Here is a 21,952-nt window from a genome sequence, read left to right on the forward strand (position 1 = left end):
GAAAATGTTGTCAGCCCTTACATAGAAGAAAAGCAGGATTTAACTTGTCCTCTTTTAAAAATGAACGAAATATTCTATTTGCGTTAGATGTAAGAGTCTAGTTTTTCCATCAATAGCGCCAAGTCATGAAGGAGTACTAAGTTTGTATCGAATGGAACACAAGACCATAAGGAGTCAAATGAAGTTATTTCTTGCTTAAACAGGCACATTACAGATTTATAACCATAAGATGTTGATGGCCTATAGTCAGACGGATACATCGGGCAAACAAAAATATGACAATGGCTCACTACCTCACAACTCTAACTTCTGCAGGAAAATTTAGAAATATTTACCAGTATTTTTCTGTCAAAGGCCACAGTTTTCTCCATTGAGATACACATTTCACTAAAATAAAATGTATCAATAAGGGGAAAGAAATGCTAGAGACTCCTGGAGACAGAGAAAACATGGTGGAAAAAAAAAAGATTGATTTTATGTCATTCTCATGAAGAAAACCGATTTCCAACAATACAAACAACATTTGAACCAATTCTATTAAACATCAATCCTACAGAAAAGTCAGAGATTCATTGTACCAAAATATAAGATATTTAAATACAAAACTTCAACCCCATGGAAGGTTTATGTTTCAGATACAATAGGACGAAGTGATTTTATATCATATTTTATTAATAAAAAGTGTTCAAATCATGCAACTGTCAGCGTGCTGCCAATAAAATCATAGAAGCTTAAAACTCTGAATCTCTTACAAATTACTCATTCCCAGACGATTTTGCTTTCTATAGGACTCCAGAATCTACACATCAACTTGGCCATCGCCTTCTGATGCTGAAGAAAATGAAGATTGTTCATAGTTTCCAAAATACTTTTGTTTTCTCTAAATCAGCCATAGGCACAACGGAGAAGTGATGCGGAACTCTTAAACGCCCTCTTATATCATTCCCGCTTCACTGCTTTATAAACAAACGCAAAGTGGGCACTGTGCATCAGTGATGAATTTCAGGCGACCAGCGAGAGCGAAAGTAAGTAAAAGCTATGTTAATAGTGTTTAACTGTCGATCTACTCACCTCAGCCGGGAAAGTGGAGTGGGGATTTAAGAGGATATCTATATATCAGTTGAGCTAATAGCGCTCAGGTATGCACTAAATAGACCGATATTATCTTTAATATTTACTTTTACCCTCTACAAAAATTAAAATAATTTTATTATTTTGTCGAAAAGTAACACAATAGTTTCATCGTTCTGCTTTAGAAGACAACTCAAGTCCAGGTTTACACATTTACAACTCACATGATTGGTATGTGTTAAATGGCCTATCATTGAAACATACTGAATCGCTGAGAATAAATATGGATGCACATGAATCATACTAACATTTATTTTACTATCCTTTACTTTCAAACGCACGCACAACCACAGATATACCAGTCCCGCGCCGTGGAGTCGTGGTCTAAGGCATCCTGCCTAGGACTCGCGTTACGGAATGCGCGCTGGTTCGAGTCCTCATGGGGGGAAGAATTTTCTCATGAAGTTTCGGCCAGTGTATGGGACCGGTGCACACCCAGCATCATGATGTACTTGGGGAGCTACGATAGGTAGCGAAAATCCGGTTTCGCAAACCAGCTATAACGGCTGGGGGGATCATCGTGCTAACCACACGATACCTCCATTCTGGTTGGATGATCGTCCACCTCTGCTTCAGCATGTGGACGTGAGGCCACCACCCGGCTGGTCGGTCTTAGCCCTTCACGGGCTGTAGCGCCATGAATTTACTTTACTTAGTTGGTCTCCTGAAAAATTTACTTTAATTTGCTTATGACGATATGCATCAACCTGGATAAAAAAAACGATAGTAACCATGGCTTACGAAATCACGATTAAAAATAACTATGGTTAAAATATCATTTCTGTGAACCATTCATAATCAGCGGTTACTTACCTCATTTAACCACGGTAAAGTCTGTGATTATACACTGTTTCTTCAAAGTGGCGAAAAGAAAGCTTCCGTACCTCCGCAAAGATGATAGTCAACGTCTAAACACGACTGCGCTTACTCCGTTCTACATCGAAACGAACATATCCAATATTTCCATTTAGCATTTGTTTGTCTTTGGGTGCTGTCGATTCATCGGTCTGTTTCGGTTAAGTGCAGACGTGTTCATTATCATCTATCATTTATCATGTTAGTCACCCACGGTGCTGTACTTCGGTGCTAGTTGAAAGATTTAACTACTAATTTACTACATATTTAAAGATAACACATTTTAATGAGTCGAGATGTAAAATGAAAAGTGAGAATTTCAGTACTCTGTTTTGTAATATACGTAGGAAATATTAATTCAGTAATTGGAGGGGAGTTAGAAGATGCTATTTGCGTCAAGGACATGCATTTGAATAAACTAAACAACCAACCAACCTTGGGCGCTGTTATGTTTCCGGGTTGTATTTATTTGTTTTTCAGTGGTGTTAGGTTAAAATCTTACAAAATAGAAAATAAAAAGCGAAAATGATTATATCCCAATGTGAGCCTGACATACTGATACACATAATTACTACATTTAAATATAATATGCCAGTTTTAAAAATTAAATATCCAAAAGGACTAGATGAAGAAGAGTAATTGGATTGTCTACAATCTAGGATCAAACTTATACCATAGAGTTGTGTAATATTCTAAGATCCATTCATAACCTCTCTTTGTTCTTCCTGCGGCGAAGGAAAAGATATAATCGAGTGTTCCTCAATTCTGTTTCTGCGCAATTTCAAGTGATTCATTTGTTGCAGCAGAAATGACACAGTAGATTTTGAAAAACGAAATATCTCCTGAATATTTCTGTCACCTAATTTCTCCTAAGAATTCTCTCTTTCCACTAATGCAACTACAATTTTATTAAACCATATTCGAATTTATCAGCTGTGGGTTTGGCCGCCATTTTCTTTTACTTGCTCTAAAAATCACTGGTTATCATCTTCAACCGCTCGAATATGGCCGGTTAGAGATTACTATAGTTAACCTCCTGTTAAACCTTAACCGAGGTCGATGCGCAATAAAAATGTTTAATCAGGGCTTTTGTAGCAATTTTTACCGGTGGTTACACTAATCGACGTTCATGCAAGTGGTCATTAGGATGTTTCTCAATTCAGGACTTAATATTTCGATTGCCCAGAACCAGACTGTTCCAAGTCCATTTTACTATTTTTTTTTCAGGACATTCAAAGCTTCATGAAACAATTTGGAATAACTTCATAGCAACCTTATGGAAAAGAATATTTACAATTTTGTTTAATTCATATATGCAGACAAGAAATGGAACACAATGAAACACAGATTTCCTTCTTATCAAAAGTTGGACTTAGAACAGTCTGGTTCTGAGTTATCGATTTATTTACTTAGGCTATAACAGCTCCTACAGAATAGTCTGGTTCTCAGCCATCGATTTATTTACTTATAATAGCTCCTACAGAAAAGTCTGGTTCTCAGCCATGGATTTATTTACTTATAGCCTATTTATCTAGTTTTTCAAACTACTTACTTAGATAAGTACTCAAATACAGTATCTAAAAATATCAGATTTCCAAATTATATTATTTTCATCATAATTCTGAAGGAATTCTTAATGCTAATAAGATTAACGTGTTCCAGACAATACATCACTCAGGCACTCGATATTTTTAATCATGTTGCTGAACTGTTTTGGGAATGGATGTTATTTATCTTTTCACGTCTCAAATGATATCACTGGTTTAAATAGTTTACATAATCCACTCCACATGAAATTTTACACCCGAGTTATCTGCGTATTTCCATGGTCTATGCGTGATTGTGTACCACGCCTTTCTATAAGTGTGTAAGAGAAAATTCCATGTATTCTTAATGAAAAAAGTCAAACGTAACTCTCCTTAGAAGTCCTCGTGTCCTCGCGTTCTGACTGACATTTTCTATGTTTTAGTTATTTCTTCACATATTAGCGACGATACTTCAAACTTAAACAAGAATATTGATTACTGTAACAATTTACAGAAAGTATAAAACTGTAGTATGATTTGACAATGTTGTCCGACATGTTTTATTGGAAGTGCTGTAAACACTAATTATGAAAAGAGTGGTTGATGGAAACGTGACGCATGAAGAACCTGAGGGATAGACGGCATTCCTCAGAGTTCAGGGAGGTTATTAAATTTATATACAGTCTACTCCTATTATGGGAAAGTAAAAGTAAAAGAAGAGTCATTTAGCGTATTTCCTTTAAACTGTAATTATTCATTCCTACGATGTTATGTTCCTTTACATTAAAATAGGAGAGAGTGGGATAATTGCATGTATCTACATTCCTATTGTTATAAATTGCAAGATAATTTTAGTTTCAGTTAACACTGAAACTTTCGAAGATAACAAAACAATTAGGTTCTAATAATATTTACAAGTTACAAAATGTATTTCTGAACAACATTATTTTCTATTGATATATATGAGAAAGTTGTAATGTGTGCCATTACCCTACCAAGCGGGGAATGGGACGCTGACAGTTGCGGTAGTAGTAGGCCTACGCAGATACAAATGCAATGAATTTAAATATTTAGGCCTATTAGTAGTTATAGAATCAACATTTAACAACAGTATGCAAAAATGAGATAAACTTAACACTAAATTTTCTTTCATGTGGATTGGCAGGAGTCACAAATGAAATGTTGAGGATTTTCAGCACTACTGCAGTCCGAATGAACCCATCCTTAACACAGGATACGATACCGGAATTCATTGCCTTTACCGAATTCTCCACAAAACAGGCACTTACTGTTAGAGTCGTTTTTTCTCATTGAATGTTGAAATCCAGGAAGAGTATTGGGAAGCACAACCACTTGCGAATACCCCAAATAGTTAAGCTGTGAATAGTCATGGAAGCAAAGTAACAGAATATCTTTACCGATGTTGCCGCTAATCTGATTGAACACGGCCATAGAGTGCTGTCATATCTCATAACTTAAGTGCGTACTTTTACCCGCTGCGTACGAAAACCCCCACGTTCCCCAACTTAGTTTCACAAAATATGGTCTAATTGTTACAATAAATCGTTAGTTAGACCTACAATTCTTATGAAGAATATGTTTCATTCTGCATTCGGATAATTCAATTTGTCTAATTTCTGGTAAACTAATACAAGTGTACATTATTGTGATAGAGACTAACAATGGAAAGAAAGATTGTCCCTGCATTGAAGCTAAGTAATCGAACGAGAATTTTTTTTATATTAACTGTTTTTGTTAGAATAGAAGTCAAACCAGTTTTGCTCTGTCGAGAGAAATTTCATGAGCTCATCAGCTGAAGAGAAAATATAATGCAATTCTTTATATAATTTTAATATCAAACACTTGAATTTTAGTGCGTGCTAGCGTAATACGTATTTTAAAAACTGTTCATGTAAATAGAATTGAAATTATCTCTTTCATTTACGTTTGGTTGGGATCAGTTTTATGAATTATTCCATTGCTTAAGAGAGTTTTGGGCGAAATGCTACTGTTGTACACCCTTAGTTAGGCCTAGTTATAACTAGAACAGAGATATAAAGGGGGGAAAAAAACTATTTTTTTTTATCTATAATGTATAGCTTTGAAACTTAGTATATACACGCTTCATGCATTGAAAATGCTATTTGAGGTTCCCTACAACAGCCTATTTTGACGTCTTTATCTATGTTTGCATATTCCAAACTCGACAACGATTTTTTCCCCTGTTTGTGAAGTGCTTACAAATGACTTTTAGAGAACCCGGAGGGTCATTGCCGCCCTCACATAAGCCCGTCATAGGTCCCAATTCTGAGCAAGATTAATTCAGTCCCTAGCACCATATCCTACCTCTCTCAAATCCATTTTAATATTATGCTCCCATCTAAGTTAAAAATAGGTTGGCTGAGGTTGGAGCTTAAATCAATCCTTTGACCAACTCTGTAACGAAAACGAGAATTATTATTGAATACACTGAGAGAATGGATATAATTATTCCCACAGTACTTTCATTTGAGCTCAGAGCTTCTCACGTTATTCATTCTGTGCACAGTAAGTACGCATAATACATGGCTCGGTACAATAAAGAGTAAAATATATTAAATTATGTCCCGAAGCTTGCTTACTGTAAAACGCATTTGAACACGTAACCACATCTCAGACCGATGTTCTTCAGTTTGTCTGTCTATAGCCTAGATTAGGTGAAATATTAATCTTTTGTAGAAATTTTTTGGATTCTTTTACATAAAATATCTCATCTATACGTCTCCTTGGCAACATCGCGTAGTTTTAACATGACATTAAGTATTTCATTTATCATGGTTTCGTTGTGATGTTATAGGCAGATGTATCATTAAGACAAGGGTGTAATTTACGCATAGGCCTACAACAGATAAGATGAATGCTTTGCTCGCATTATATTCTTCAAACTGCAACAGATTGCGAGTACAAAGTGGGTTAAGATCATAGACTTACTAAATAACCGCTAGACCGCTCACTGGCGCTCCCAAATTGGACAGCCGACGGGCGGCCATTTGTTTGGTAGAGCTGAATAAGTATGTTCGTTCGCGTGCTGTTTTTAATTACAGTAATGCACACGGATGTAAAGATAAAGAAGGAAGGAATGTTACGTTTCACTGATTAGTAAGTTAATCTTTAATTTCTACGACGATTTTTGCTCCGTATTATGTTACAGAAGACAAACTATTGTATTTGCCATGTTATTGTTTAAGCTTCAGGTTTCCTCTGAGTAAAGATTCCCTTAGCCGAGAATGGATAGATGCAATCCGCAGAGAGAATTTCTACCCTACAATGAATCATTCAGTGTGTTCAACTCATTTCGAAGACAGTTGTTACCTTTCAAACTACGTTATTAACATATAGGCCTACATTGCTATTATCCTTCATCCACTCCATATCCTTCATTTTCTGCAAACAGTTGTTCTTTCAGTGCATACATGAATAAATTATTCGCCGAATTTAACGATACAAAAACTGTATAAATTATAAAAAGTTAATTTCTTAATACGACTGATTGAAAGTAACTCTTGTCTTAGTTACGGATTAATGAAACAGTTTCTTATACTACTACTGCTGCTGCTGCTGCTGCTGCTGCTGCTACTACTACTACTACTACTACTACTATTATTATTATTATTATTAATATTATTCTTTTTGATTTCATACAAGCAGTTCAACCTCCAGATTAAATTAAAAAGTAGACATTAATTCTTTTATTAACCGTGTTCATGGATATACACATTCAGAGTTCCTATGAAAATTATGCAAGCCTGACAGCCAGAGTTGCCGGTATCCCAATTTAGGCGGGATTCTCCCAATTTCCTGGTTGAATCCCGATAAAGCGAGTCGGGATTGATAAAAATCCCAATTTGATAGATAATAGCCTACAACGTAATTTAAACAAATTAGTCTGAATTTCCTATTTTCCGATATTTTTATTTATATACTGATTAAAATGGTAACACTAAAATTTCAAAAATTTCATGGTCGATGAGGGTCGGCTAGAAATTGTGCGATTGAACTGAAAATTTGCACAAACCGTTGTTTTGTTGATTGGAACAAAATAAAGGGGTGGGAGCAAAACTTTTAGAAAGTTGAAAAATAAGGGCCACCCTATTGTCCATAGGAGAGTTATGCCTCTAAAATTTTGGCACTCTAGTTTGTCTCCTTTGTTATAAATTGGGCAGATTATTCCAACTTTCCATTCACTAGCATTTGTTTTTCTTGTCATATCTGTTTTACCAGTTTGTATATTGTCTCTACCATATCTTTCCCTCCTGCTTTGATAAGCTCTGCTGGTATTTTATCAATACCCGGAGCTTTACCATTTTTCAGCGAGTCAATTGCAAAAGCTACATCCAACTCATCCGGTGGTTCTTCTTCTTCTTCTTCTTCTTCTTCTTCCTCTTCCTCTTCCTCTTCCTCTTCCTCTTCCTCTTCCTCTTCCTCTTCCTCTTCCTCTGAAAGATTAACTTCATATTTTGACTCTTCATTTTCATCTGTGTTCAGTAATTGTTGGAAATGTTCTGTCCATTTTTGTAGAACTTTTCTGTTATATTTCACTTCTCTATAACCACTTTTGAGGTTGTTCTCTTTGAAATTGTTTTCCATTTCTATAATGCATTTATTCCACAAATTTCTCTTTTTACGTCTGCATATATAGTTTGCTTCCTGTAGTTTCTTTTGACATTCATTGTACGAGGCGCATCCAGAAAGTAAGTTTCCCGATTTTTTCCTCTTTAAAGAAAACGTAATTAGCCGTGTCAATTGCGCATGCGTAACAGATCTATGACGTATAAATCATATGCCAGCCGGACAGGTCCCACCTGGCGCCATTAGCGTGGCAGCAGTGGTCCGAAATGGAAGCTCTTATTCCTTCTCCCGCCGCCTAAGAGGTTCGGTCGGTGATAAAGTTCTTTAATGCACAAAGCATTGCGCCAATTGAAATTCATCGGCAGCTCTGTCAGGTCTATGGGCCGAACATCATGAGTAAGCAGATGGTGCGTCGCTGGTGTAGGCAGTTTTCCGAAGGTCGTCAAAGTGTCCATGATGAAGAGCGCAGTGGGCGACCGTCCCTCATCAATGATGATCGTGTTGAGCTGGTGCGGCAGTGCATCATGGAGAACCGTCGCTTCACGATTACGGAGCTGAGCAGCCATTTTCCGCAGATATCGCGATCCTTGTTACATGAGATTGTCACTAAGCACCTGCTGTTCAAAAAAGTGTGTGCCAGGTGGGTGCCGAAAAACCTGACACCCGAACACAAAATGCAACGTTTAGGAGCAGCACTGACATTTCTGCAACAATATCACGATGACGGCGACGAGTTCCTCGACAGGATCGTCACGGGCGATGAGACTTGGATTTCGCACTTCACCCCGGAAACCAAGCAGCAGTCAATGCATTGGCGGCATAGTGGATCTCCGTCAGGACGAAATTCAAACAGACGCCGTCAGTACGGAAAGTGATGTGCACAGTGTTCTGGGATAGGAAGGGCATTCTGCTCATTGACTTCCTTCCAAGAGGTGAAACAGTGAACGCTGACCGTTACTGTGAAACACTGCGAAAATTGCGACGTGCCATTCAAAACAAGAGGCGTGGAATGCTTACTGCAGGTGTTGTGCTCCTCCATGACAATGCTCGTCCACATACGGCTCGGCGCACAGCAGCTGTTTTGACGGAATTTTGTTGGGAGTTGTTTGATCATCCACCCTACAGTCCTGATCTTGCTCCCAGCGATTTTCACGTTTTCTTGCACTTCAAGAAATTCCTGTCCTCCGGTGAGAGTTTTGGCAACGACGAAGAGCTGAAGACGTCTGTCACACGCTGGTTCCATTCACAGGCGGAAGAGTTCTACGACAGAGGGATACAAAAGTTGATCCCACGATACGACAAGTGTCTCAATTCTGATGGTGGCTATGTTGAAAATAGCTGAAACATTGCTATACCTGTTGCCAATAAATGTTTTCCTGAAAGTGTGTGTTCTTTTTTTTTAAATAGGGAAAGTTACTTTCTGAATGCGCCTCGTACTTGTTCCTTGTCGGACGGTCTAAATAAATTTTCCTTGCTTTGTTCCTTTCCTCTAGTGCTTTTTGACAGCCACTGTCAAACCAATCGTTTTTCATAGTCCTTTCATTATATCCTACTACTTGTTCACTTGCTATTCTGCAGGCTTCATTTAGTTCCTCCCAGAGCAGATCTCTATTCCTTGCTCAAATCTCTCTTTCCGATTTACACATTCTCTACTTAGAGCTTGTTGATATTTATTTCTTACTTCTTCTTTAAGCGTCTCGACTTTTATTTTACGAGGTCTTTCTGCTTTCTGATTAAATACACTGTCTACCCTGCATAAACATTTCAGCATTACAAGGTAATGATCCGAGTCTGCGTCAGCTCCTCTAAATGATCTCACATCTTGAACTCCAGAGGCTCTTCTTCTGTCTATTAATATAAGGTATATTTGTGTGGTTGACTCCTTTTCAGTCTTTGTGAATTGCCCACAGTCCAATTTTTACAGCATGATGCCTGGATTTCCAGATATGAACTGTCCACTTGAGAGGACTCGGTCTAGACAACTCATTGTCCATGAAGCAGCATTGAAGTTGCTGTCCTCTGTAGAGGACGCAGTAAATGAAAGGGTTAATACCTTCTCCTGTGGAGTGATATTTACTTCGCTCATGACTGGAGAAGCAGTGTCTTGTGGGCAAGCTGTCCTTGCTTCCTTTCTTCCTAATGTGTTCTTGTGGGTTACATGGTCGTTTAGATTCTTTTTGCCTTAAAATCTAAAATATTCTGTAGTTGGCGAAGCTTGAATGAGTCAAATAACCTATGAGCTTAGAGCTCACACAGCTATTTTCATGGAACACACGAAACATTGCAAGTATCCGAGGCAAGTGTATCGTTTAGGAAGGTGCAACCCCAGTTTTCCTCATCCATTTATCCATGCATCCATCCATCCGTTCACTCACTCATTCACTCACTCACTCCTCTGTATCTTGTAAATTGAACATGGTGAGAATTCGCTTAGACTTACTGGAGGAGGTATGATATTAGTAAGGAGGTTATAACACGCCAATCTGGCTTTCAGGTATAGCTCCATGTGAAGCTCACTTGAATAATTGCAAGGGAAAGATCGTTCCGGGAACGGGTATCGAATTCGGGACCTTTAGCTTAGCGCGCCAACGCTCTACCGATTGAGCTACCCAGAACTGTACTATATCTGAAGCCAGATTTACATAATATACGTCACTGTTCGTTAACAGAAAACCACAATTCAATTCACACAGAGTTTGTGTGCACTCATCTTGGGAATTCACGTCTTGTCAGCCTACTTGAGATATGTATATATAAAGGAAAAAATTTAGCCGGGTACACTTCCTAGGTAGCTCAGTCGGTAGAGCATTGACGCACTCAGCCAAAGGTTCAAGTTTCAATACCCGATCCGGGAACAATTTTTCCCTTGAAATTATTCAAGTTCTTTGAGGTTATATTGAATTATTATACACGAATGTTCTTAGATTTAATATAACTTTCAGTGAACACTAGACACAATCTTAATGGTTGAACACTATATTAAAATTTTTCTTCCACTTTCAAAGCATATAAACAGTAGACTATTTTATCCATGATGCCTTTTAATATAATCACAGATATGAGAGATTCACTGTATCAGAAGCTTTATGAAAATCAATTAAGATTATAAATGTCTTAACGTTATACTCCACTCTTACACTTGCGTCTAAAAATAAAACATAGCTCTGATCCAACTATATTCATAAAATCAAAATCGCATGAGACTTAAAATGTTACAATAAAAAGCGTTGAGACTGTGCCTTCATTTACCATACGAATTATGACTTTAAGATATCCTACCATAATATATTCAAAATGCTGGGGTCGATTAGTTGTAAAAATATCAGCATGTAGAGAAATGCAATAAGCAGTTGAACTGAAACAGACGTGACTTTCCACAATATCATCAGTAGAGTAAGGATTGGTTCCTACAAAGAATAGTACATTTTGTACGTACTGAAGAAATTAATATTCTATCGATGATCATTACACTGATGTTAAAAGGGAAATCTGCGAAAATTGTTCAAGGATAACCCCTTGAATCCATCAATAACTGTAATTGTACGCGAAAATATTTATTTCATTTCGAGGTCAGAATTTCCTCTCCGTACTATCCACTTTGATTTATATGTACAGCAGACTAGACAAATTGGATTGAAAACTTTATACTCACGTGGTTGAGCGACAGAAACGACGCAGGCGTAAAGCGCCAACCACGGCACGAGCAGCGACCACGAGTGCATCTGAAACATACCAAGTTCAATAGTTGTACAAGCAAACAAATGTCTGATGATGATGATGATGATGATAATACTAATAATAATACTAATAATCATAATAATAATAATCATAATAATAATAATAATAATAATAATAATAATAATAATAACTTGTGGATTAACTGCAAAATTTTTAATACACAAGTTAAGCGACCCAAAGAGCTTCCGTGTTTCTGTCTGGATTTACAAGAAACAATTCTTCCTAAAACATTTTGGAAAGAGAGAACATTTCCGAAAATAAAAATTTCACGGACCACCACAATATATTTGAGATGTTATAAAACAATTTTTTAGATTCAATGCACGTGAAAGAGGCATGTTTCTGATGTAATATTTCCGGCATAATTTGTCAGTCATTTTTACTCGTCCACGTTGGAAGGGCCATTAAATAAAATGCTACTTCTGCTAGTACTATTATTACAATCTCTTATGATTTAAATTTCTTAAAGATATGGAATTAAACCTTTTGTGTTGTACATATTTGCTTACATCTAATATATAATATTTAGTACTTTTCCGCAACTAATGGAGTTAACCGAGACATGATAATAGGGACCGGATTTTTATGTAATATCAAGTTTTAAAATATTGTGACAGCGACGTGAGATTCGAACTCACGACCAGCGTCCCGCAAGAGAGCAGACCGCGCGGGCTTCACGGAGCACTGAGGGACGGCGCGCGGCGGGGAAAGGGGAAAGGGCCTACGCGGCGAGAGAGTGGAGAGAGAGTGCGCGCGCAACTGCTGCGTACGGAGTAAAGGGGGGACGGACCCTCCCGACTCTTCGAGAAGTCCGTCGAAGTGGAGATATCCAGATAATTCTCTGCACACCTGTAGAAATTTCTCGCAACTATGATTTCGCTATAAAAGAAGAAACGCCAGCGAACTCGAGAGTTTTTCAGTTATTCAGTCAGTGAGTAAGCCAGAGCAAGCAAGCCAGTCTTGTGTACCGGAGTTCGGCTCGAGTGTGCGTCCGCAACTGTGCCAGCATCCGAAGGCCTGAGTTCGAGTGCAGTGGACCGCAGTTGGAGGGACCTGAGTTCGAGTGCAGTGGAACGCAGTTGGAGGGACCTGAGTTCGAGTACAGTGAACTGTCTCTGAAGGTCTGTGGTTCGAGATACTGTGAACTCGAGTGACTGAGCTAGAAGAACTGTGAACCCAGAACTGATAGTTCTGATTTGTAAATAGTGCTTTGTAAATAGTAGTTAAGATTAACAGTTCATTGTTGTTCGTAATAGTCCAAGTAAATTGTCACTGCCGTAAGTGGAGTGCTATAACGAATACTTTGTTGAGTGAAAATCCAATTGTTGACGAGAGCGTTTAAGGCGAATTGTAGAAAGGAATTATTGTTGGAAGAATAAAAGCCTATTGTTGAGTGGAAAAAAATTCACATTGGTGTCACAAGTGGGATATTATCGACAATGGAGAACCTACAGCAAATCCTGAAAGCCATCGCGGAAATGAAAGCTGAAATGAAAAACGACATAAGTGCAGTAAAAGCAGAAATGAAGAACGATATCAGTGAAGTAAAAGATAACATGAACGACATGAACAGGCACATCAGTGAGGTTAAGAACGACATAAGTGATGTGAAAACGGAGATGAAAAGTGACGTAAGTGAAGTGAAAACGGAGATGAAAAGTGACATCAGCGAAGTGAAAGGCGACATAAGCGGAGTGAAAGGCGACATAAGCGGAGTGAAAGGCGACGTCACTACGCAAATTGAAAGCGTTTCGGCCCACGTAGATGGAATTGTCGCCATCGTGAAAGACGAACTCAAAGCCGATCTTGACAACCTAAACAAGAATTTTACAACTATAAACGAGACAGTAGCCGAATTGAGACAGGAGGTAGACCATTTCGACGGCAAAATCCGCGATCTCGAGCGTCGTCAAGAGCAGACGAGCGAGTTGGTGGACAAGACGAGTGAGGTGATGGACAAACACGCCGAGGAAAACAAGCACATACTCAGGTTGATGGGCCGACATGCTGAAGAAAACAAGCACATCCTCGCGTTGGTGGATCGCCAGGCTAGAGAACAGAAACAGATAATTTCCGAGGAAGTTCAACGGGCCGTGGAAAGATCGACGACAGAATTGAGAACCTCATTTAGTGGCTATGAGGAACCATCGCCCTCAGCCAGACATTGCAACGTCAAGACGCCGAAGTTCGACGGTACGACGTCTTGGGCGATATTCCGTCGCCAGTTCGAGGCCACCGCGGCACATAATGGGTGGACCCCAGCGGAGAAGACTACCCAGCTGTTGACCGCGCTTCAGGGGCAGGCGTCGGAGATTCTTCACAGCGTTCCAGAAGATGGGACAGCCGCTGAGATAATGGCGGCCTTGGAGGGACGTTATGGTGACCATCAACATGCTGCAGCATTCAGGACCCAACTGAAAACTAGGGTCCAACAGTCAGGCGAATCCCTGCAAGAATTCGCGATGACGGTGTAACAACTTGCCCATAAGGCCCTCAGGGGCCTGCCTACTGACTTCATCGCTGGAGAGGCGGCCTACACCTTCGGCAGCGGAGTTCGAGACCCAGAAATAAGACAATAGCTACTCTTAGCAGAGCATCGCACCACCAACGCAGCTCTGGCAGCGGCCCTCAGGATGGAAGCAGCAAAGTTGACGGCGAATGTCTCGGCCTCGCACCGGATTAGGAGCGTCGCGGCGGCCGACGTCGAGGAGTGTCAACCGAAGTCACCTGAGCGACGAAGACGAGGAGTGCCCACCTGCTGGTCCTGCGGCGAACCTGGACACCTGAGGAGAGACTGTGACCGATCTGGTCACAAACAGGAAAACTAAAAGGGGCCGATGCGATGAGGGGCACGTCGGCGCCGTCATCACCATCCCCTCGGCTGATCTTGAAGACGGTTAACAGAAGATGCCACGATGGGCTGATTGCTGACTGATGGATAAGAGGCCGCCCATGCAGAGTGCTGGTAGACACCGGGGCGTCGCTCACTATCGCCAGACCGGAAGTCGTGCGTGGACTACCTAGGAGGACGCCGCTGCGCCGGTATGAGCTACGTACTGCCTCAGGCGATAACCTGCACATCCAAAAGGAGGTTTTCCTGGATCTGACATTGGGAAAGAGGAGACTGGAGATGTGGGTGTTCGTCGCCAACATCACTGAAGACGTCATCCTGGGACTCGACGCCATGCGGATCTTCGATGCAACGGTGCACATCAGGCGCCGTATCCTGCGTTTTGGTCAGGATGAAGTGTTCCTGAGGGACGTCGAAGACCAACCCATGGCCAGCAGACTCACCTTGGAGAATCAAGTGACAATCCCAGCAGGCTGCGAGAAGGTGGTGAAGGCAAGACTGGACGGACAACCTAAGAGAAACCTGCTCCTCGATTCGCAAAAAACTCCGATAGATGGGGTTTGTGTGGCCAGATCCCTACTCCCGAATCAGAAGGTGGTACCGGTGAGGGTCCTGAATGTCACCAATCGGGACAAGGAGGTGCCTAGTGGAACTGTACTAGGTAGCGTCGAGCCGGTGGTGTCTGTAACGTCTTTAGCAGATAACGAGGAGTGTCACCGACCACGTTCAGATCTAGACCCATCACTGAAAGAGCTGGCTCGAGAATTGCCGGCGAATTTAAGCATAGGAGAAAGGAGACAAGTCCACGATCTACTGACAGAATTTGAAGACGTGTTCAGTCTGTCTGAAAACGACTACGGGAGAACGGAGAAAGTTCAGCACCCCATCGACACCGGAAATGCTCGCCCAATCAGACAACCTCCTCGACGTGTCCCTCTAGCTAAACAGAGGGAGATTGACAGCCAACTGGAGGGCATGAAAGCAAGAGGGGTCATCGAGGAATCCGACAGCCCTTGGTCATCACCTGTAGTGCTGGTGAAGAAGAAGAATGGGGACCTACGTTTCTGCGTGGACTACAGAAGACTGAATGACGTCACCAAGAAGGACTGCTTTCCCCTTCTACGAATTGACAACACCTTGGACACCCTGGCCGGAGTCGAGTGGTTCTCGACGTTGATCTCAAGTCAGGATACTGGCAGGTGGCGCTACATCCTGAGGACAAGGAGAAAACGGCATTCTCTACAGGCCAGGGACTATGGCAGTTCACCGTTATGCCATTCGGCCTCTGCAACGCCCCGGCTACATTCCAGAGACTAATGGAGTCCGTAATGAGAGGCCTGACATACGACACCTGTTTGCTGTACCTTGATGACGTCATCGTGGTCGGCAAGACATTCGGCGAACAACTGTCGAACCTGAGAAAAGTGTTCGAGAGACTGCGACAAGCCAGGCTGAAGTTGAACCCGAAGAAATGTGATCTGTTCCAGAAGAAGGTCAGCTACCTGGGGCACGTAGTAGGGACCAATGGAGTGGCCACGGACCCGGAGAAGCTACAAGCCGTCAGAGGATGGCCGAGACCGAGGGACAAGCAGGAGCTGCGCCGCTTTTTGGGCGTCTGTACTTATTACAGAAGGTTCGTAGCTGGGTATGCCAACATCGCTAAGCCTCTAACCCAGCTGACCGAGGAGAAACGACAATTCCAGTGGACGGACGAGGCAGAGTCATCCTTCCAGTCACTGAAAGAGGCGCTCAGCACTGCTCCTGTACAGGTATATCCCATCCCTGGAAGGAAGTTCACGCTCGACACGGACGCTAGCAACGTAGGCATCGGCGGAGTACTCTCTCAGGAACAGGACGAGCACGAGAGGGTGATTGCCTACTTCAGCCGAACACTATCCAAGGCTGAGAGAAACTACTGTGTGACGCGTAGAGAACTTCTTGCCATTGTGGAAGCCATGAAGCATTTCCACAAATATTTGTATGGCCAGGAATTCCATCTGAGGACAGACCATTCTGCACTCACCTGGCTATTGGGCTTCAAGAATCTGGAGGGGCAGACCGCCCGTTGGGTTTAACGTCTGCAGGAGTACAACTTCACCTCCGAACACCGACAAGGGAAGAAACATTCCAACGCTGATGCCCTATCACGACGTCCGTGCCCGGATGGCTGCAAACACTGCCTGAAAGTAGAAGAGCGGGATGGCGCCCACGCAGTCCGAGCAATTGCCGCCCAGCCGAGCCCAGGATGGGATAACGCCGCCATAAGGAGGGAGCAGCTGGAGGACCCAAACATTGGACAGCTACTGCGTGATGTGGAGTCCGGCCAGAGACCAGTCCTTCACTGTCAAGGACGGTATCCTGAAGAGGATTTGGGATTCGGCCGATGGAAGGACCCGCATAGAACAAGTTGTCCTGCCCAGGAGCAAGGTGAAGGAAGTGCTGGAGGAGACTCATTCTGGAGTGACAGGAGGCCACCTAGGAACCAACAGGACGCTGGACAAGTTAAGGCAGAGGTTCTATTGGTTGCATCAGAGAACCGACACGGAACAATGGTGCCGAAGATGCGACACCTGTGCGGCCAGTCGCGGACCAAGGACCCGCAGCAGGGGAGCCATGCAGCAGTACAACGTGGGAGCTCCTTTTGAGAGGATCGCCATCGACATTGCTGGACCGTTCCGGGTTACGGATCGCGGGAACCGCTACCTGCTAGTCGTCATGGATTACTTCACAAAATGGCCAGAGGTGTACGCGATTCCCAACCAAGAGGCTTCGACGGTGGCCGACGCGCTGCTTGACAACTTCATCTGCCGATTCGGGGTGCCCCGGGAATTGCATAGCGATCAGGGGCGCAACTTCGAATCCAACCTAATGGGAGAATTGCTCGAGCGTCTGGGGGTGCATAAAACCAGGACCACTCCCCTCCACCCACAGTCCGACGGCATGGTGGAACGATACATCAAAACCGTGGAGGAGCACCTGCGGAAGGTTGTCCAACCATCAGCGAGACTGGGATGCCAGAGTCCCACTGTTCCTCTTGGCCTACAGAGCTTCGGTCCACGATACAACAGGGATGACACCGGCAAACCTGGACTTCGGGAGAGAGCTGCGCCTGCCCTGTGATCTGCTGTTTGGCACGCCACCCAGCGCCGACCAGCCAGCGACTGACTATGCGGCAGAACTCACCGAGAAGTTGAATGGAGTTCACCAACTGGCCAGAGAGCACCTCAAGATGGCCAGCGACAGGATGAAGGTGCGCTACGACAGATTAGCCAACTCTGCAGGATTCCAGGAGGGCGACCTCGCGTGGCTGTATCGACCTACCAGGACCAAAGGGAAATCACCAAAGCTGCAGGGTGCCTGGGAAGGACCATACCGCGTGGTGACCCGGATCAACGACGTGGTGTACCGCATCCAGCGACAACCTCGAGGGAATATGATGGTGGTGCATCTGGACTGATTAGCAGCCTACCAAGGGACTGCCCGGGACGAGCAGCCCTAAGGAGGGAGCAATGTGACAGCGACGTGAGATTCGAACTCACGACCAGCGTCCCGCAAGAGAGCAGACCGCGCGGGCTTCACGGAGCACTGAGGGACGGCGCGCGGCGGGGAAAGGGGAAAGGGCCTACGCGGCGAGAGTGTGGAGAGAGAGTGCGCGCGCAACTGCTGCGTACGGAGTAAAGGGGGAACGGACCCTCCCGACTCTTCGAGAAGTGCGTCGAAGTGGAGATATCCAGATAATTCTTTGCACACCTGTAGAAATTTCTCGCAACTATGATTTCGCTATAAAAGAAGAAACGCCAGCGAACTCGAGAGTTTTTCAGTTATTCAGTCAGTGAGTAAGCCAGAGCAAGCAAGCCAGGCTTGTGTACCGGAGTTCGGCTCGAGTGTGCGTCCGCAACTGTGCCAGTATCCGAAGGCCTGAGTTCGAATGCAGTGGACCGCAGTTGGAGGGACCTGAGTTCGAGTGCAGTGGACCGCAGTTGGAGGGACCTGAGTTCGAGTACAGTGAACTGTCTCTGAAGGTCTGTGGTTCGAGATACTGTGAACTCGAGTGACTGAGCTAGAAGAACTGTGAACCGAGAACTGATAGTTCTGATTTGTAAATAGTGCTTTGTAAATAGTAGTTAAGATTAACAGTTCATTGTTGTTCGTAATAGTCCAAGTAAATTGTCATTGCCGTAAGTGGAGTGCTATAACGAATACTGTGTTGAGTGTAAATCCAATTGTTGACGAGAGCGTTTATGGCGAATTGTAGAAAGGAATTATTGTTGGAAGAATAAAAGCCTATTGCTGAGTGGAAAAAAAAAAAATTCACAATATGTACATATTTATGTAAGAAAAATAAGCTGAATATATGCCAAAATATGTAAAATCATGAAAGTATATATGGCAGGTTTAGGATATGTAAGACTCTCCAGTTGTGATTTCATAGAACACCTAATTTTTTACCGCACACTTGACACTTTACTATTTTTCCATCTGTAGTGAAAGCTTCGTCAATCACAATCCATGATTTTATTTTTGTCGTTAGAGTTGAAGATACAGGAGCCATTTTAGTTAGTTAAAAGCAGTAGATAAACTCACTTGCACTTTATACTGTAAATACTAAAACTAGAGAACTGAGTGAAATTACTGGATTAGGAGAAAATAAGAGGAGATGTGGGATACATGCAATTTAGCTGCTCCCTGAAAGAAACAAAGTACCTACTAAAACCTCAAAGTATAGGCATTTACAAACTGTTGTTTGAAAAGTGGCATTCCTGTCTCATTCAGAAGGGTAGGGTTATTCCAGCCGAGAACCATACTTTCTAATTTCTCGGAAAATCCCATTTCCGTATAGGTCTACTAAATGTAAAGTAAAGAGGTCAAGCAATAACCTGAAAAGCTATTTATTTTTATCTTTCAACATCTTTCCAGTTTGTTCCTTTACTTCAGCTTCTGTTCAAAAGTCGGCTACTTTATTGCGCCTCATGCCACACTTGACAAGCGTTTTCCCTGGAAGGTTAGGAATAGGGTGGGTAAGGTTCCAAATTGCATGGGACGGCTTGTTAAGACGTGTGCAGAAAAATTATAGTTCGAGACAAATCATGTCCTCGTCCCATTCCACCGCATGAAGGCAACGCTACTTTCTGAGTGATTTTTACAATACAAGGTAGTTGTATGAGAGAGGTTGCCTTTTGTTCAATCATATTTATGGGATGAGTGCCTCTATTATTTTCTGGAACTAAGGACGTAATGTTTCGTCCTGAAATATGTCTTTTATTGGGTAGGTAAAAAGGCTTTTTAAATCTGTATATTTCAAATTGTAAACTTCAACAGCAGAAGTTTTTTTTTTTTCCTTTTAGAGAAGTAAAAATGAATAAAACCCCCTAAATATGTAGATTTATGTAACACCAAGCCATAATATGTAATGTGGGGCAAATATGTAAAAATATGTAGTATCAAATTTTAATATATGAATGGTAATTACAAGATTCGCAAAGATTTATTATTTATACGGTTAGGTTGAAAGGAATATAATATGTAATTACATAAAAATCCGATTTCTACTGATAAGCCTATTAAAATTTTAGGTATAGCAATCGGAAATCGTTCCCAACACGCGTCACGGAATTTCCAGCATGTATTGGTGTTGTATGAGGGCTGATAAAATGTCCAGATAACAGAACAGATTTACGCATGTATACTTCAGGACTGTAGAGTCCAGGTACGAAATTGTGTTAACAAATGGTTCGCGATCTCAGTTTGTACTCGCGTACTAATATCGACATTTATGTTTTTGATAGGTTCATATGTTGGTTAAACATTCGTTTTCACTTTCGTGTCTCTGTGAGATCATCACAACATAGCTATACTGTTCCATTTAAAAAGAAATTGCTTAATGCTTTCTGGAAGAACTAATCGAAGTTTGTGAAGTAGAATAGCCAATGTGGTAAGAGAAAGAAAATAATATATCTAGACTGCTCGGGAAAAAGAGTATAAGTCAAAAATGGCCAAAATAAGATAAGTCAATATTATGTTACACCATGGCATGTTCTACAGATTGGTATAAACAATATAAGTAAAATAATGTATTAATACGATGTAAAACAGAATGGTTGTTTTAGTATAAATAAAATGAGAAAAATCCTGCTTGGGAAAAAGAATATAAGTCAACTTATATTATCATGGCCATACCAATCGTGAGACCTTCCTTGGCTCTAATAGTATAAGTCAGTTTGTTGTTATATTCTATGTAGCTTACTTAGTTACATTGATTCTAAACGTACTGCCACATCTAGAAAGAGGATACAGGGTCCAGAAACATAAAAATTTCGTATATTAGCACATATATTTCATCTTCGGAATATGTATGATAAGACTTTCTTGTGTTAAATTCTAACGTACTTGGTTTACATGTTTCGCTCTTTTATGGGTCATCCTCAGAACCGGTCGTTGTTGGTCTTGGCGCCTCTTGTTTTGTTTCCTGTGAGTGTGTGTTCGTGTGGTATAATATGAAATACACAGACACACGAAAACACACCCCAACGAAATTCTCAACACACAACTCAAATTCAGAACACACACACTCTTTGAATCTACATTAACTTATACCACACGAACACACCCTCACAGAAAACAAAACAAGAGGCTCCAAGACCAACAACGACCAGTTCTGAGGATGACCCATAAAAGGTCGAAACATGTAAACAAGGTACATTAGAATTTAATACAAGAAAGTTTTATCATACATATTCCGAAGTGATACAGTGTTAAAAGTTGTGTAATCAAGATGTATACATATATTTCACTTGAGCGTCAATGGTCAGATAATTCCTGTATGTAAAGGCTGCTTCATGAAAACTTTTGATGAGACAAATAAGTTCATAACTTTTACACTTATGAACAGAAACTTGAGTGTTTCAGGCCTAATATGCGATGACAAGTGATGCCCCGATTCTTCAAGCACAGTGAGAAGAAAATTAAGGACGTTCAGGATCATATTCATTCCTTTCCATTATACGAGTCTTTCTACACTCGCGGAAAAAGCACAAGAAAATATTAACGACCACATCTCAATTTACAGAAAATTTACAAACTATACGGTGGAAAATACCAGGAACATCCAGTTTCAAGACCCATTTATGAAAGGGAGTTTCATAAATTTAATAATTTCATTCAGAGAACCAAAAATAGATACATGCCATAAATGTGACATATTAGCAAACAAACTGAAAGTTTTTACGGGATGAAACAGAGAGAA

General features: G+C 41.5%; 1 protein-coding gene across 3 annotated transcripts in view; it reads right to left on the bottom strand.

Annotated features, from left to right (window-relative positions):
• Positions 1-21,952, bottom strand: part of Cht6 (Chitinase 6) — a 572,389-nt gene that overhangs the window by 305,179 nt on the left and 245,258 nt on the right. For all 3 annotated transcript variants that reach the window (XM_069834392.1, XM_069834390.1, XM_069834391.1), the window contains exon 3: positions 11,773-11,842. In XM_069834392.1, coding sequence (XP_069690493.1) covers positions 11,773-11,842 — 70 coding nt within the window. The remainder of the gene's footprint in view (positions 1-11,772; positions 11,843-21,952) is intronic.

The sequence above is a fragment of the Periplaneta americana genome, chromosome 9, assembly GCF_040183065.1.
Source record: "Periplaneta americana isolate PAMFEO1 chromosome 9, P.americana_PAMFEO1_priV1, whole genome shotgun sequence".
Taxonomy (NCBI): Eukaryota; Metazoa; Arthropoda; class Insecta; order Blattodea; family Blattidae; genus Periplaneta; species Periplaneta americana.